The following is a 12500-nucleotide window of genomic DNA, read 5'->3' as shown; positions in this document are numbered from 1 at the left end:
TGTGGTGAGTCTGTGGGTCTCTGTGTGGTGAGTCTGTGGGTCTCTGTGTGGTGAGTCTATGGATCTCTGTGTGGTGAGTCTGTGGGTCTCTGTGTGGTGAGTCTGTGGGTCTCTGTGTGGTGAGTCTGTGGGTCTCTGTGTTGTGAGTCTGTGGGTCTCTGTGTGGTGAGTCTGTGGGTCTCTGTGCGGTGAGTCTATGGGTCTCTGTGTGGTGAGTCTATGAGTCTCTGTGTGGTGAGTCTATGGATCTCTGTGTGGTGAGTCTGTGGGTCTCTGTGTGGTGAGTCTATGGGTCTCTGTGTGAGTCTATGGGTCTCTGTGTGGTGAGTCTGTGGGTCTCTGTGTGGTGAGTCTATGGGTCTCTGTGTGGTGAGTTTATGGGTCTCTGTGTGGTGAGTCTATGGATCTCTGTGTGAGTCTATGGGTCTCTGTGTGGTGAGTCTATGGATCTCTGTGTGAGTCTATGGGTCTCTGTGTGGTGAGTCTATGGGTCTCTGTGTGAGTCTATGGGTCTCTGTGTGGTGAGTCTGTGGGTCTCTGTGTAGTGAGTCTGTGGGTCTCTGTGTAGTGAGTCTATGGGTCTCTGTGTGAGTCTATGGGTCTCCGTGTGGTGAGTCTGTGGGTCTCTGTGTGGTGAGTCTATGGGTCTCTGTGTGGTGAGTCTGTGGGTCTCTGTGTGGTGAGTCTATGGGTCTCTGTGTGGTGAGTTTATGGGTCTCTGTGTGGTGAGTCTATGGATCTCTGTGTGAGTCTATGGGTCTCTGTGTGGTGAGTCTATGGATCTCTGTGTGAGTCTATGGGTCTCTATGTGGTGAGTCTATGGGTCTCTGTGTGGTGTGTTTGTGGGTCTCTGTGTGGTGAGTCTATGGGTTTCTGTGTGGTGAGTCTATGGGTCTCTGTGTGGTGAGTCTATGGGTCTCTGTGTGGTGAGTCTGTGGGTCTCTGTGTGGTGAGTCTGTGCGTCTCTGTGTGGTGGTGAGTCTGTAAGTCTCTGTGTAGTGAGTCTATGGGTCTCTGTGTGGTGAGTCTATGAGTCTCTGTGTGGTGAGTCTATGGATCTCTGTGTGGTGAGTCTGTGGGTCTCTGTGTGGTGAGTCTATGGGTCTCTGTGTGAGTCTATGGGTCTCTGTGTGGTGAGTCTGTGGGTCTCTGTGTGGTGAGTCTATGGGTCTCTGTGTGGTGAGTTTATGGGTCTCTGTGTGGTGAGTCTATGGATCTCTGTGTGGTGAGTTTATGGGTCTCTGTGTGGTGAGTCTATGGGTCTCTGTGTGGTGAGTCTATGGGTCTCCGTGTGGTGAGTCTGTGGGTCTCTGTGTGGTGAGTCTATGGGTCTCTGTGTGGTGAGTCTGTGGGTCTCTGTGTGGTGAGTCTATGGGTCTCTGTGTGGTGAGTTTATGGGTCTCTGTGTGGTGAGTCTGTGGGTCTCTGTGTGAGTCTATGGGTCTCTGTGTGGTGAGTCTATGGATCTCTGTGTGAGTCTATGGGTCTCTATGTGGTGAGTCTATGGGTCTCTGTGTGGTGTGTTTGTGGGTCTCTGTGTGGTGAGTCTATGGGTCTCTGTGTGGTGAGTCTATGGGTCTCTGTGTGGTGAGTCTATGGGTCTCTGTGTGGTGAGTCTGTGGGTCTCTGTGTGGTGAGTCTGTGCGTCTCTGTGTGGTGGTGAGTCTGTAAGTCTCTGTGTAGTGAGTCTATGGGTCTCTGTGTGGTAAGTCTGTGGGTCTCTGTGTGGTGAGTCCATGGGTCTCTGTGTGGTGAGTCTATGGGTCTCTGTGTGGTGAGTCTATGGGTCTCTGCATGGTGAGTCTATGGGTCTCTGTGTAGTGAGTCTGTGGGTCTCTGTGTAGTGAGTCTATGGGTCTTTGTGTGGTGAGTCTATGGGTCTCTGTGTGGTGAGTCTATGGGTCTCTGTGTGGTGAGTCTATGGGTCTCTGTGTGATGAGGCTATGGGTCTCTGTGTGGTGAGTCTGTGGGTCTCTGTGTGGTGAGTCTATGGGTCTTTGTGTGGTGAGTCTGTGGGTCTCTGTGTGGTGAGTCTATGGGTCTTTGTGTGGTGAGTCTGTGGGTCTCTGTGTGGTGAGTCTATGGGTCTTTGTGTGGTGAGTCTGTGGGTCTCTGTGTGGTGAGTCTATGGGTCTCTGTGTGGTGAGTCTATGGGTCTCTGTGTGGTGAGTCTGTGGGTCTCTGTGTGGTGAGTCTGTGCGTCTCTGTGTGGTGGTGAGTCTGTAAGTCTCTGTGTAGTGAGTCTATGGGTCTCTGTGTGGTAAGTCTGTGGGTCTCTGTGTGGTGAGTCCATGGGTCTCTGTGTGGTGAGTCTATGGGTCTCTGTGTGGTGAGTCTATGGGTCTCTGCATGGTGAGTCTATGGGTCTCTGTGTAGTGAGTCTGTGGGTCTCTGTGTAGTGAGTCTATGGGTCTTTGTGTGGTGAGTCTATGGGTCTCTGTGTGGTGAGTCTATGGGTCTCTGTGTGGTGAGTCTATGGGTCTTTGTGTGGTGAGTCTGTGGGTCTCTGTGTGGTGAGTCTATGGGTCTTTGTGTGGTGAGTCTGTGGGTCTCTGTGTGGTGAGTCTATGGGTCTCTGTGTGGTGAGTCTATGGGTCTCTGTGTGGTGAGTCTGTGTGTCTCTGTGTAGTGAGTCTATGGGTCTCTGTGGTGAGTCTATGGGTCTCTGTGTGGTGAGTCTATGGGTCTCTGTGTGGTGAGTCTGTGGGTCACACACAGAGACAGAGACAGACAGAGACACACAGAGACAGAGACAGACAGAGACACAGAGACAGAGAGAGACAGAGACACACAGAGACACACAGAGACACACACAGAGACACAGAGACACAGAGACACAGAGACACAGAGAGACAGAGAGACAGAGACACACAGACACACAGACACACACAGAGACACACACAGAGACACACAGAGACACTCACAGAGACACGGAGACACACACAGAGACACTCACAGAAACACACACAGAGACACACAGAGACACTCACAGAAACACACACAGAGACACACAGAGACACTCACAGAAACACACACAGAGACACACACAAAGACACAGAGACACTCACAGAGACACTCACAGAAACACACACAGAGACACACAGACACAGAGACACAGAGACACAGAGAGACAGAGAGACAGAGACACACACAGAGACACACAGAGACAGACAGAGACACACAGACACACAGACACACAGACACAGAGACACACAGACACAGAGACACACAGAGACAGAGAGACACACAGAGACACACAGAGACAGAGACACAGAGACACACAGAGACAGAGACACACAGAGACACACAGACACACAGAGACACAGAGACACACACAGAGACACAGAGACAGAGACACACAGAGACAGAGACACAGAGACACACACAGAGACAGAGACACACATAGACACATAGACACACACAGACACACAGAGACAGAGACACACAGAGACAGAGACACAGAGAGACAGAGACACACAGAGAGACAGAGACACACAGAGAGACAGAGAGACACACAGAGACACACAGAGACACACAGACATACAGACACAGAGACACACAGAGACACACACACAGAGACAGAGAGAGACACAGAGAGACAGAGACACACAGACACACAGAGACACACAGAGACACACAGAGACACAGACACAGAGACAGAGACACAGAGAGACACACAGAGACAGAGACACACAGAGACACACAGAGACACAGAGACACACAGAGACACAGACACAGAGACACAGACACAGAGAGACACACAGAGACAGACACACACAGAGACAGAGACACACAGAGATACACAGAGACAGAGACACAGAGAGACACACAGAGACACACTGAGAGACAGAGACACAGAGACACATAGACACAGACAGAAACACAGAGAGACACACAAAGACACACAGAGACACACAGAGACACACAGAGACACACAGAGAGACAGAGACAGAGAGAGACAGAGACACACAGAGACACACAGAGAGACAGAGACACACAGAGACACACACAGAGACACACAGAGACACACAGAGACAGAGAGACAGAGACACACATAGACACATAGACACACACACACAGATAGACACACATAGACACACAGAGACACACACATAGACACACAGAGACACACAGAGACACACATAGACACACAGAGACAGAGAGACACACAGAGAGAGAGACAAAGACACAGACACACATAGACACAGACACACAGAGACAGAGACAGAGACACAGACACACAGACACAGAGAGACAGACACACAGAGAGACAGGGGTCTCACCCTTTCCACAGCATGGCATTCCAGAACATCTGCTCTGAGGGGTAGACCCAGTTGGAGACATACACAGAGAGACACGGAGACACACAGAGACACAGAGACACAGAGACACAGAGACAGAGACACAGAGAGACACACAGACACACAGAGACACACAGAGAGAGACAGAGACACAGAGACACACAGAGACAGAGACACACAGAGACACACAGAGACAGAGACACACAGAGACACACAGAGACACACAGACACACAGAGACACACAGAGAGAGACAGAGACACAGAGAGACACAGAGAGACACACAGAGACACACAGAGACAGAGACACACAGAGACACACAGAGATACACAGAGACACATGGAGACACAGAGACACACAGAGACACACAGAGACACAGACACAGAGACACACAGAGACACACAGAGACACAGAGACACAGACACACACACACAGAGACACAGAGACACACACAGAGACAGAGACACACAGACACACACAGAGACACACAGACACACACACACACAGAGAGACTCACAGACACAGACACAGAGACAGAGACAGAGAGACACAGAGAGACACAGAGAGACAGGGGGTCTCACCCTTTCCACAGCATGGCATTCCAGAACATCTGCTCTGAGGGGTAGACCCAGTTGGAGACACACAGAGACACACAGAGACACACAGAGACACAGAGACACACAGAGACACACAGACACACAGAGACACACAGAGACACACAGAGACACACAGACACACAGAGAGACAGAGAGACACACAGAGACACACAGAGACAAAGACACAGAGACACAGAGACACACAGAGACACACAGAGACTCACAGAGACACACAGAGACACACAGAGACACAGAGAGACACACAGAGAGACAGAGACAGAGAGAGACTCACAGAGACACAGAGAGACACACAGAGACACACAGAGACACACAGAGAGACAGAGACACACAGAGACACACAGAGACACACAGAGACACACAGAGACACACACAGAGACACACAGACACACACAGACACACAGAGACACAGAGACACACAGACACACACAGAGACACACAGAGACACACAGAGACACACAGACACACACACAGATAGACAGAGAGAGACACACAGACACACACACACACAGAGACACATAGACACACAGATAGACACACACACAGACAGAGAGAGACAGGAGTCTCACCCTTTCCGCAGCATGGCATTCCAGAACATCTGCTCTGAGGGGTAGACCCAGTTGGAGACACACAGAGACACACACACACAGAGACACACAGAGACACACACACACACAGAGACACACAGAGACACACAGAGACACACACACACAGACAGAGACACACAGAGAGACACAGATAGACACACACAGAGACAGAGAGTCAGGGGTCTCACCCTTTCCGCAGCATGGCATTCCAGAACATCTGCTCTGAGGGGTAGACCCAGTTGGAGAGACACAGACACACAGAGACAGAGACAGAGACACACATAGACACACAGAGACAGACACACATAGACACAGAGACACATAGACACAAACACAGAGACAGAGAGACAGAGAGACACAGAGACAGGGAGTCTCACCCTTTCCGTAGCATGGCATTCCAGAACATCTGCTCTGAGGGGTAGACCCAGTTGGAGACACACACAGAGACACACAGACACAGAGACACACAGACACAGACAGAGAGACACACAGATAGACACACACAGAGAGAGACAGAGAGACACAGAGACAGAGTCTGACCCTTTCCGTAGCATGGCATTCCAGAACATCTGCTCTGAGGGGTAGACCCAGTTGGAGACACACAGACACACACACAGAGACACAGAGACACACAGAAACTCACAGAGACACAGAGAGACAGAGAGACACACAGAGACACACAGATAGACACACACAGAGACACAGAGACAGGGTCTCACCCTTTCCGCAGCATGGCATTCCAGAACATCTGCTCTGAGGGGTAGACCCAGTTGGAGTTGGAGCCGGCCCGAGGGATTGATGATTCCTCCCTCTGGGTGGGTAGAGGGAACGGCTGATCCGGTGCTGGAAGCTGATTCGGTGGTGGCATCTGGGTGGGTGGGTGGGTGAGTGGGTGGGAGGGTGAGTGGGTGAGTGGGTGAGTGGGTGGGTGAGTGAGTGGGTGAGTGAGTGGGTGAGTAAGTGGGTGAGTGAGTGAGTGGGTGAGTGGGTGAGTGGGTGGGTGGGTGGGTGAGTGGGTGGGTGGGTGAGTGAGTGGGTGAGTGAGTGAGTGGGTGAGTGAGTGGGTGAGTGGGAGGGTGGGTGGGTGAGTGAGTGGGTGGATGAGTGGGTGGGTGGGTGGGTGAGTGAGTGGGTGAGTGGGGTGGGTGGGTGAGTGAGTGGGTGAGTGAGTGGGTGGGTGGGTGAGTGGGTGAGTGGGTGGGTGAGTGAGTGGGTGAGTGAGTAAGTGAGTGGGTGAGTGAGTGAGTGGGTGGGAGGGTGGGTGAGTGGGTGAGTGGGTGGGTGAGTGGGTGGGTGGGTGAGTGGGTGGGTGGGTGAGTGTGTGAGTGAGTGAGTGAGTGGGAGGGTGGGTGGGTGGGTGGGTGGGAGGGTGGGTGGGTGAGTGGGTGGGTGAGTGGGTGGGTGGGTGGGAGGGAGGGTGGGTGGGTGAGTGGGTGGGTGAGTGGGTGGGTGGGTGGGAGGGTGGGTGAGTGGGTGAGTGGGTGAGTGGGTGAGTGGGTGAGTGAGTGAGTGGGGTGGGTGGGTGAGTGAGTGGGTGAGTGAGTGGGTGGGTGGGTGAGTGGGTGAGTGGGTGGGTGAGTGAGTGGGTGAGTGAGTAAGTGAGTGGGTGGGTGGGTGAGTGGGTGGGTGGGAGGGTGGGTGGGAGGGTGGGTGGGTGAGTGAGTGGGTGGGTGGGTGAGTGGGTGGGTGAGTGGGTGAGTGGGTGAGTGGGTGGGTGAGTGAGTGGGTGAGTGAGTGGGTGGGTGAGTGGGTGGGTGGGTGAGTGAGTGGGTGGGTGAGTGGGTGGGTGGGTGGGTGAGTGAGTGGGTGAGTGAGTGGGTGGGTGAGTGAGTGGGTGAGTGAGTGGGTGGGTGAGTGGGTGAGAGGGTGAGTAAGTGAGTGAGCAAGAGACATTATGGTTAATGCAGTAGACATGAATCCTCATCACAAAAAGTTAAAGTTTTGTTGCTATAAAAAGTGGTAAAACCCCCAATTATTATTATTATTACACTTTGGTATTGGCAAAGGAGGTGTGATAATGATGATGATGATGCTCACCCCGAGCCTCTAGTTACTTTACTAGTGGCATCGGCTTTGAGCTGTGTTGACGAGTTTTGACGTCCATCTGGCCGAGCACCAATTGGATCGAGGCTCAAAAGAAATCTGTCCCTTGGGCGTGGTGGACCAATCAGTGTCAAGGACAGTAGCTCACGTAAATATTATATTATCATAGTGTGTGTGTGTGTGTTGTTTGTTGTTGTTGTTGTTGTGTTGTGGTTGCATTTAGACTGCAGGTATTGTGGTTAACGCGGTAAACATGAATCCTCCGTTTAAAAAAAGTTGTAAGTTTTGTTGGCGAGGAAAAAAAGTGGGAAAAACCCGCTGTTGTTATTATTGTTGTTGTTGTTGTTTTGATTTAAAGCTTTCGTGACTGCAGTAATTCATATTCTTAGTTCTTTCGGTAAAGTCACCACGTTGAAGAGAAACAACAAAATAATAAAATATATAAAACAATTTTTATATATATTTTATTATTTTAGTTTTTTCGGTAAAGTCACGTTGAAGTTTATTTAGAAGGACTACTCCATCTATGTTCTGAAACAGAGGAGGGGGGAGACGAAAATTTAATGTACGCTGTCTGAAAGCCACCGTAAGCGTGAACAATCAATTAAGACCCGAAATGGTTTATCAAATCCTTCCAATGATTGCTAAGCCCAGAATCCATCTTCTCGGTTGAAATTGTGTCTCTGTGCTTGTACATGTGGATAGCCTCATGAACGAATCTCTCATGGTAACCGTAATCGTGAACAATCACTTAAGACACGAAATGGTTTATCAAATCCTTCCAATGATTGCTAAACCCAGAATCCATCTTCTCGGATAAAATTGTCTCCGTGCTTGTACATGTGGATAGCCTCATGAACGAATCTCTCATGGTAGCCGTAAGCGTGAACAATCAATTAAGACACGAAATGGTTTATCAAATCCTTCCAATGATTGCTAAACCCAGAATCCATCTTCTCGGTTAAAATTGTCTCCGTGCTTGTACATGTGGATAGCCTCATGAACGAATCTCTCATGGTAGCCGTAAGCGTGAACAATCAATTAAGACCCGAAATGGTTTATCAAATCCTTCCAATGGTTGCTAAGCCCAGAATCCATCTTCTCTGTTGAAATTGTGTCTCTGTGCTTGTACATGTGGATAGCCTCATGAACGAATCTCTCATGGTAGCCGTAAGCGTGAACAATCAATTAAGACCCAAAATGCTTTATCAAATCCTTCCAATGATTGCTAAGCCAGAATCCATCTTCTCGGTTGAAATTGTGTCTCTGTGCTTGTACGTGTGGATAGCCTCGTGAACGAATCTCTCATGGTAGCCGTAAGCGTAAACAATCAATTAAGTCCCAAAATGGTTTATCAAATCCTTCCAATGATTGCTAAGCCCAGAATCCATCTTCTCGGTTGAAATTGTGTCTCTGTGCTTGTATATGTGGATAGCCTCATGAACGAATCTCTCATGGTAGCCGTAAGCGTGAACAATCAATTAAGACCCGAAATGGTTTATCAAATCCTTCCAATGATTGCTAAGCCAGAATCCATCTTCTCGGTTGAAATTGTGTCTCTGTGCTTGTACATGTGGATAGCCTCGTGAACGAATCTCTCATGGTAACCGTAAGCGTGAACAATCAATTAAGACCCGAAATGGTTTATCAAATCCTTCCAATGATTGCTAAGCCAAGAATCCATCTTCTCGGTTGAAATTGTGTCTCCGTGCTTGTACATGTGGATAGCCTCGTGAACGAATCTCTCATGGTAACCGTAAGCGTGAACAATCAATTAAGACCCGAAATGGTTTATCAAATCCTTCCAATGATTGCTAAGCCCAGAATCCATCTTCTCGGTTGAAATTGTCTCCGTGCTTGTACATGTGGATAGCCTCGTGAACGAATCTCTCATGGTAACCGTAAGCGTGAACAATCAATTAAGACCCGAAATGGTTTATCAAATCCTTCCAATGATTGCTAAGCCCAGAATCCATCTTCTCGGTTGAAATTGTGTCTCCGTGTTTGTACATGTGGATAGCCTCGTGAACGAATCTCTCATGGTAACCGTAAGCGTGAACAATCAATTAAGACCCGAAATGGTTTATCAAATCCTTCCAATGATTGCTAAGCCAGAATCCATCTTCTCGGTTGAAATTGTCTCTGTGCTTGTACATGTGGATAGCCTCGTGAACGAATCTCTCATGGTAGCCATAAGGGTGAACAATCAATTAAGACCCGAAATGGTTTATCAAATCCTTCCAATTATTGCTAAGCCCAGAATCCATCTTCTCGGTTGGAGTTGTCTCTGTGCGAGTATATGTGGATAGCCTCGTGAACGAATCTCTCATGGTAGCCGTAAGCGTGAACAATCAATTAAGACCCGAAATGGTTTATCAAATCCTTCCAATGATTGCTAAGCCAAGAATCCATCTTCTCGGTTGAAATTGTGTCTCCGTGCTTGTACATGTGGATAGCCTCGTGAACGAATCTCTCATGGTAGCCGTAAGCGTGAACAATCAATTAAGACCCGAAATGGTTCATCAAATCCTTCCAATGATTGCTAAGCCCAGAATCCATCTTCTCGGTTGAAATTGTCTCCGTGTTTGTACATGTGGATAGCCGCATGAACGAATCTCTCATGGTAGCCGTAAGCGTGAACAATCAATTAAGACCCGAAATGGTTTATCAAATCCTTCCAATGATTGCTAAGCCCAGAATCCATCTTCTCGGTTGGAGTTGTCTCTGTGCGAGTATATGTGGATAGCCTCATGAACGAATCTCTCATGGTAACCGTAAGCGTGAACAATCAATTAAGACCCGAAATGGTTTATAAAATCCTTCCAATGATTGCTAAGCCCAGAATCCATCTTCTCGGTTGAAATTGTCTCCGTGCTTGTACATGTGGATAGCCTCGTGAACGAATCTCTCATGGTAACCGTAAGCGTGAACAATCAATTAAGACCCGAAATGGTTTATCAAATCCTTCCAATGATTGCTAAGCCCAGAATCCATCTTCTCGGTTGAAATTGTGTCTCCGTGTTTGTACATGTGGATAGCCTCGTGAACGAATCTCTCATGGTAACCGTAAGCGTGAACAATCAATTAAGACCCGAAATGGTTCATCAAATCCTTCCAATGATTGCTAAGCCCAGAATCCATCTTCTCGGTTGAAATTGTGTCTCTGTGCTTGTACATGTGGATAGCCTCGTGAACGAATCTCTCATGGTAACCGTAAGCGTGAACAATCAATTAAGACCCGAAATGGTTTATCAGATCCTTCCAATGATTGCTAAGCCCAGAATCCATCTTCTCAGTTGAAATTGTGTCTCTGTGCTTGTACATGTGGATAGCCTCATGAACGAATCTCTCATGGTAACCGTATGCGTGAACAATCAATTAAGACCCGAAATGGTTTAGCAAATCCTTCCAATGATTGCTAAGCCCAGAATCCATCTTCTCGGTTGGAGTTGTCTCTGTGCGAGTATATGTGGATAGCCTCGTGAACGAATCTCTCATGGTAACCGTAAGGGTGAACAATCCATTAAGACCCGAAATGGTTTATCAAATCCTTCCAATGATTGCTAAGCCCAGAATCCATCTTCTCGGTTGAAATTGTCTCCGTGCTTGTAAATGTGGATAGCCTCGTGAACGAATCTCTCATGGTAGCCGTAAGCGTGAACGATCAATTAAGACCCGAAATGGTTTATGAAATCCTTCCAATGATTGCTAAGCCCAGAATCCATCTTCTCGGTTGAAATTGTGTCTCTGTGCTTGTACATGTGGATAGCCTCGTGAACGAATCTCTCATGGTAGCCGTAAGCGTGAACAATCAATTAAGACCCGAAATGGTTTATCAAATCCTTCCAATGATTGCTAAGCCCAGAATCCATCTTCTCGGTTGAAATTGTGTCTCTGTGCTTGTACATGTGGATAGCCTCATGAACGAATCTCTCATGGTAGCCAGATGGCTTGCAGAGAACCTCTGTCTTGGAGAAGTCAATGTCATGTGAGCCCACTGAATTAGAACAATGATCTGCCACGGCCGAGGTGTTGGTCCTACCGTGTTTAAGGTCTGCTTTGTGTTCACGAATGCGGTCACTTCATTTTTTTGCGAAGTTATTTTCGTTTATTCATTTCATTCACTTCAATTTATCCCAGTTTTATTTTTACAAAATTTTTTAATTTTTTTCAAAGTTATTTTCGTTTATTATTTTCATTCACTTCAATTTTTCCGAGTTTTATTTTTTTTAAATTTTTTCGAAGTTATTTCGTTTATTCATTTCATTCACTTTAATTTATCCGAGTTTTATTTTTAAAAAAAAATTTCATTTTTTTCGAAGTTATTTTCGTTTATTATTTTCATTCACTTCAATTTTTCCGAGTTTTATTTTTTAAAAATTTTTAAAAATTTTTCGAAGTTATTTTCGTTTATTCATTTTCATTCACTTCAATTTTTCCGCGTTTTATTTTTTAAAAAAATTTTTTACACTATTTTTCCCATCCGCCTCACTTCGCCGCAATATTTAAGCGATCATCCTGCTTGTGTCTACGTGTGTGTGTGTGTGGTGTGTGTGGTGTGTGTGTGGTGTGTGTGTGTGTGGTGTGTGTGTGTGGTGTGTGTGTGGTGTGTGGTGTGTGTGGGGTGTGTGGGGTGTGTGTGTGGTGTGTGTGTGGTGTGTGTGTGGTGTGTGGTGTGTGTGGGGTGTGTGTGGGTGTGTGTGTGGTGTGTGGTGTGTGTGGTGTGTGTGTGTGTGTGGTGTGTGTGGTGTGTGTGTGGTGTGTGTGTGTGTGGTGTGTGTGTGTGGTGTGTGTGTGGTGTGTGGTGTGTGTGGGGTGTGTGGGGTGTGTGTGTGGTGTGTGTGTGGTGTGTGTGTGGTGTGTGGTGTGTGTGGGGTGTGTGTGGGTGTGTGTGTGGTGTGTGGTGTGTGTGGTGTGTGTGTGTGGTGTGTGTGTGGTGTGTGGTGTGTGTGGGGTG

General features: G+C 48.0%; 1 protein-coding gene across 1 annotated transcript in view; it reads right to left on the bottom strand.

The window, feature by feature from the left end:
- The window catches only part of LOC116937025 (holocytochrome c-type synthase), a 71887-nt gene that overhangs the window by 47630 nt on the left and 11757 nt on the right, over window positions 1-12500 (bottom strand). The window contains exon 4 of the mRNA XM_076064858.1: window positions 6220-6368. Coding sequence (XP_075920973.1) covers window positions 6220-6368 — 149 coding nt within the window. The remainder of the gene's footprint in view (window positions 1-6219; window positions 6369-12500) is intronic.

The sequence above is a fragment of the Petromyzon marinus genome, unplaced genomic scaffold, assembly GCF_048934315.1.
Source record: "Petromyzon marinus isolate PM22_M1 ecotype Great Lakes invasive population unplaced genomic scaffold, UKy_Petmar_22M1.pri1.0 PM_Scaffold_83, whole genome shotgun sequence".
Lineage (NCBI taxonomy): Eukaryota > Metazoa > Chordata > Hyperoartia > Petromyzontiformes > Petromyzontidae > Petromyzon > Petromyzon marinus.
Note: the sequence above shows the minus strand (reverse complement) of the source record. Positions and strands in the feature narration are given on the sequence as shown.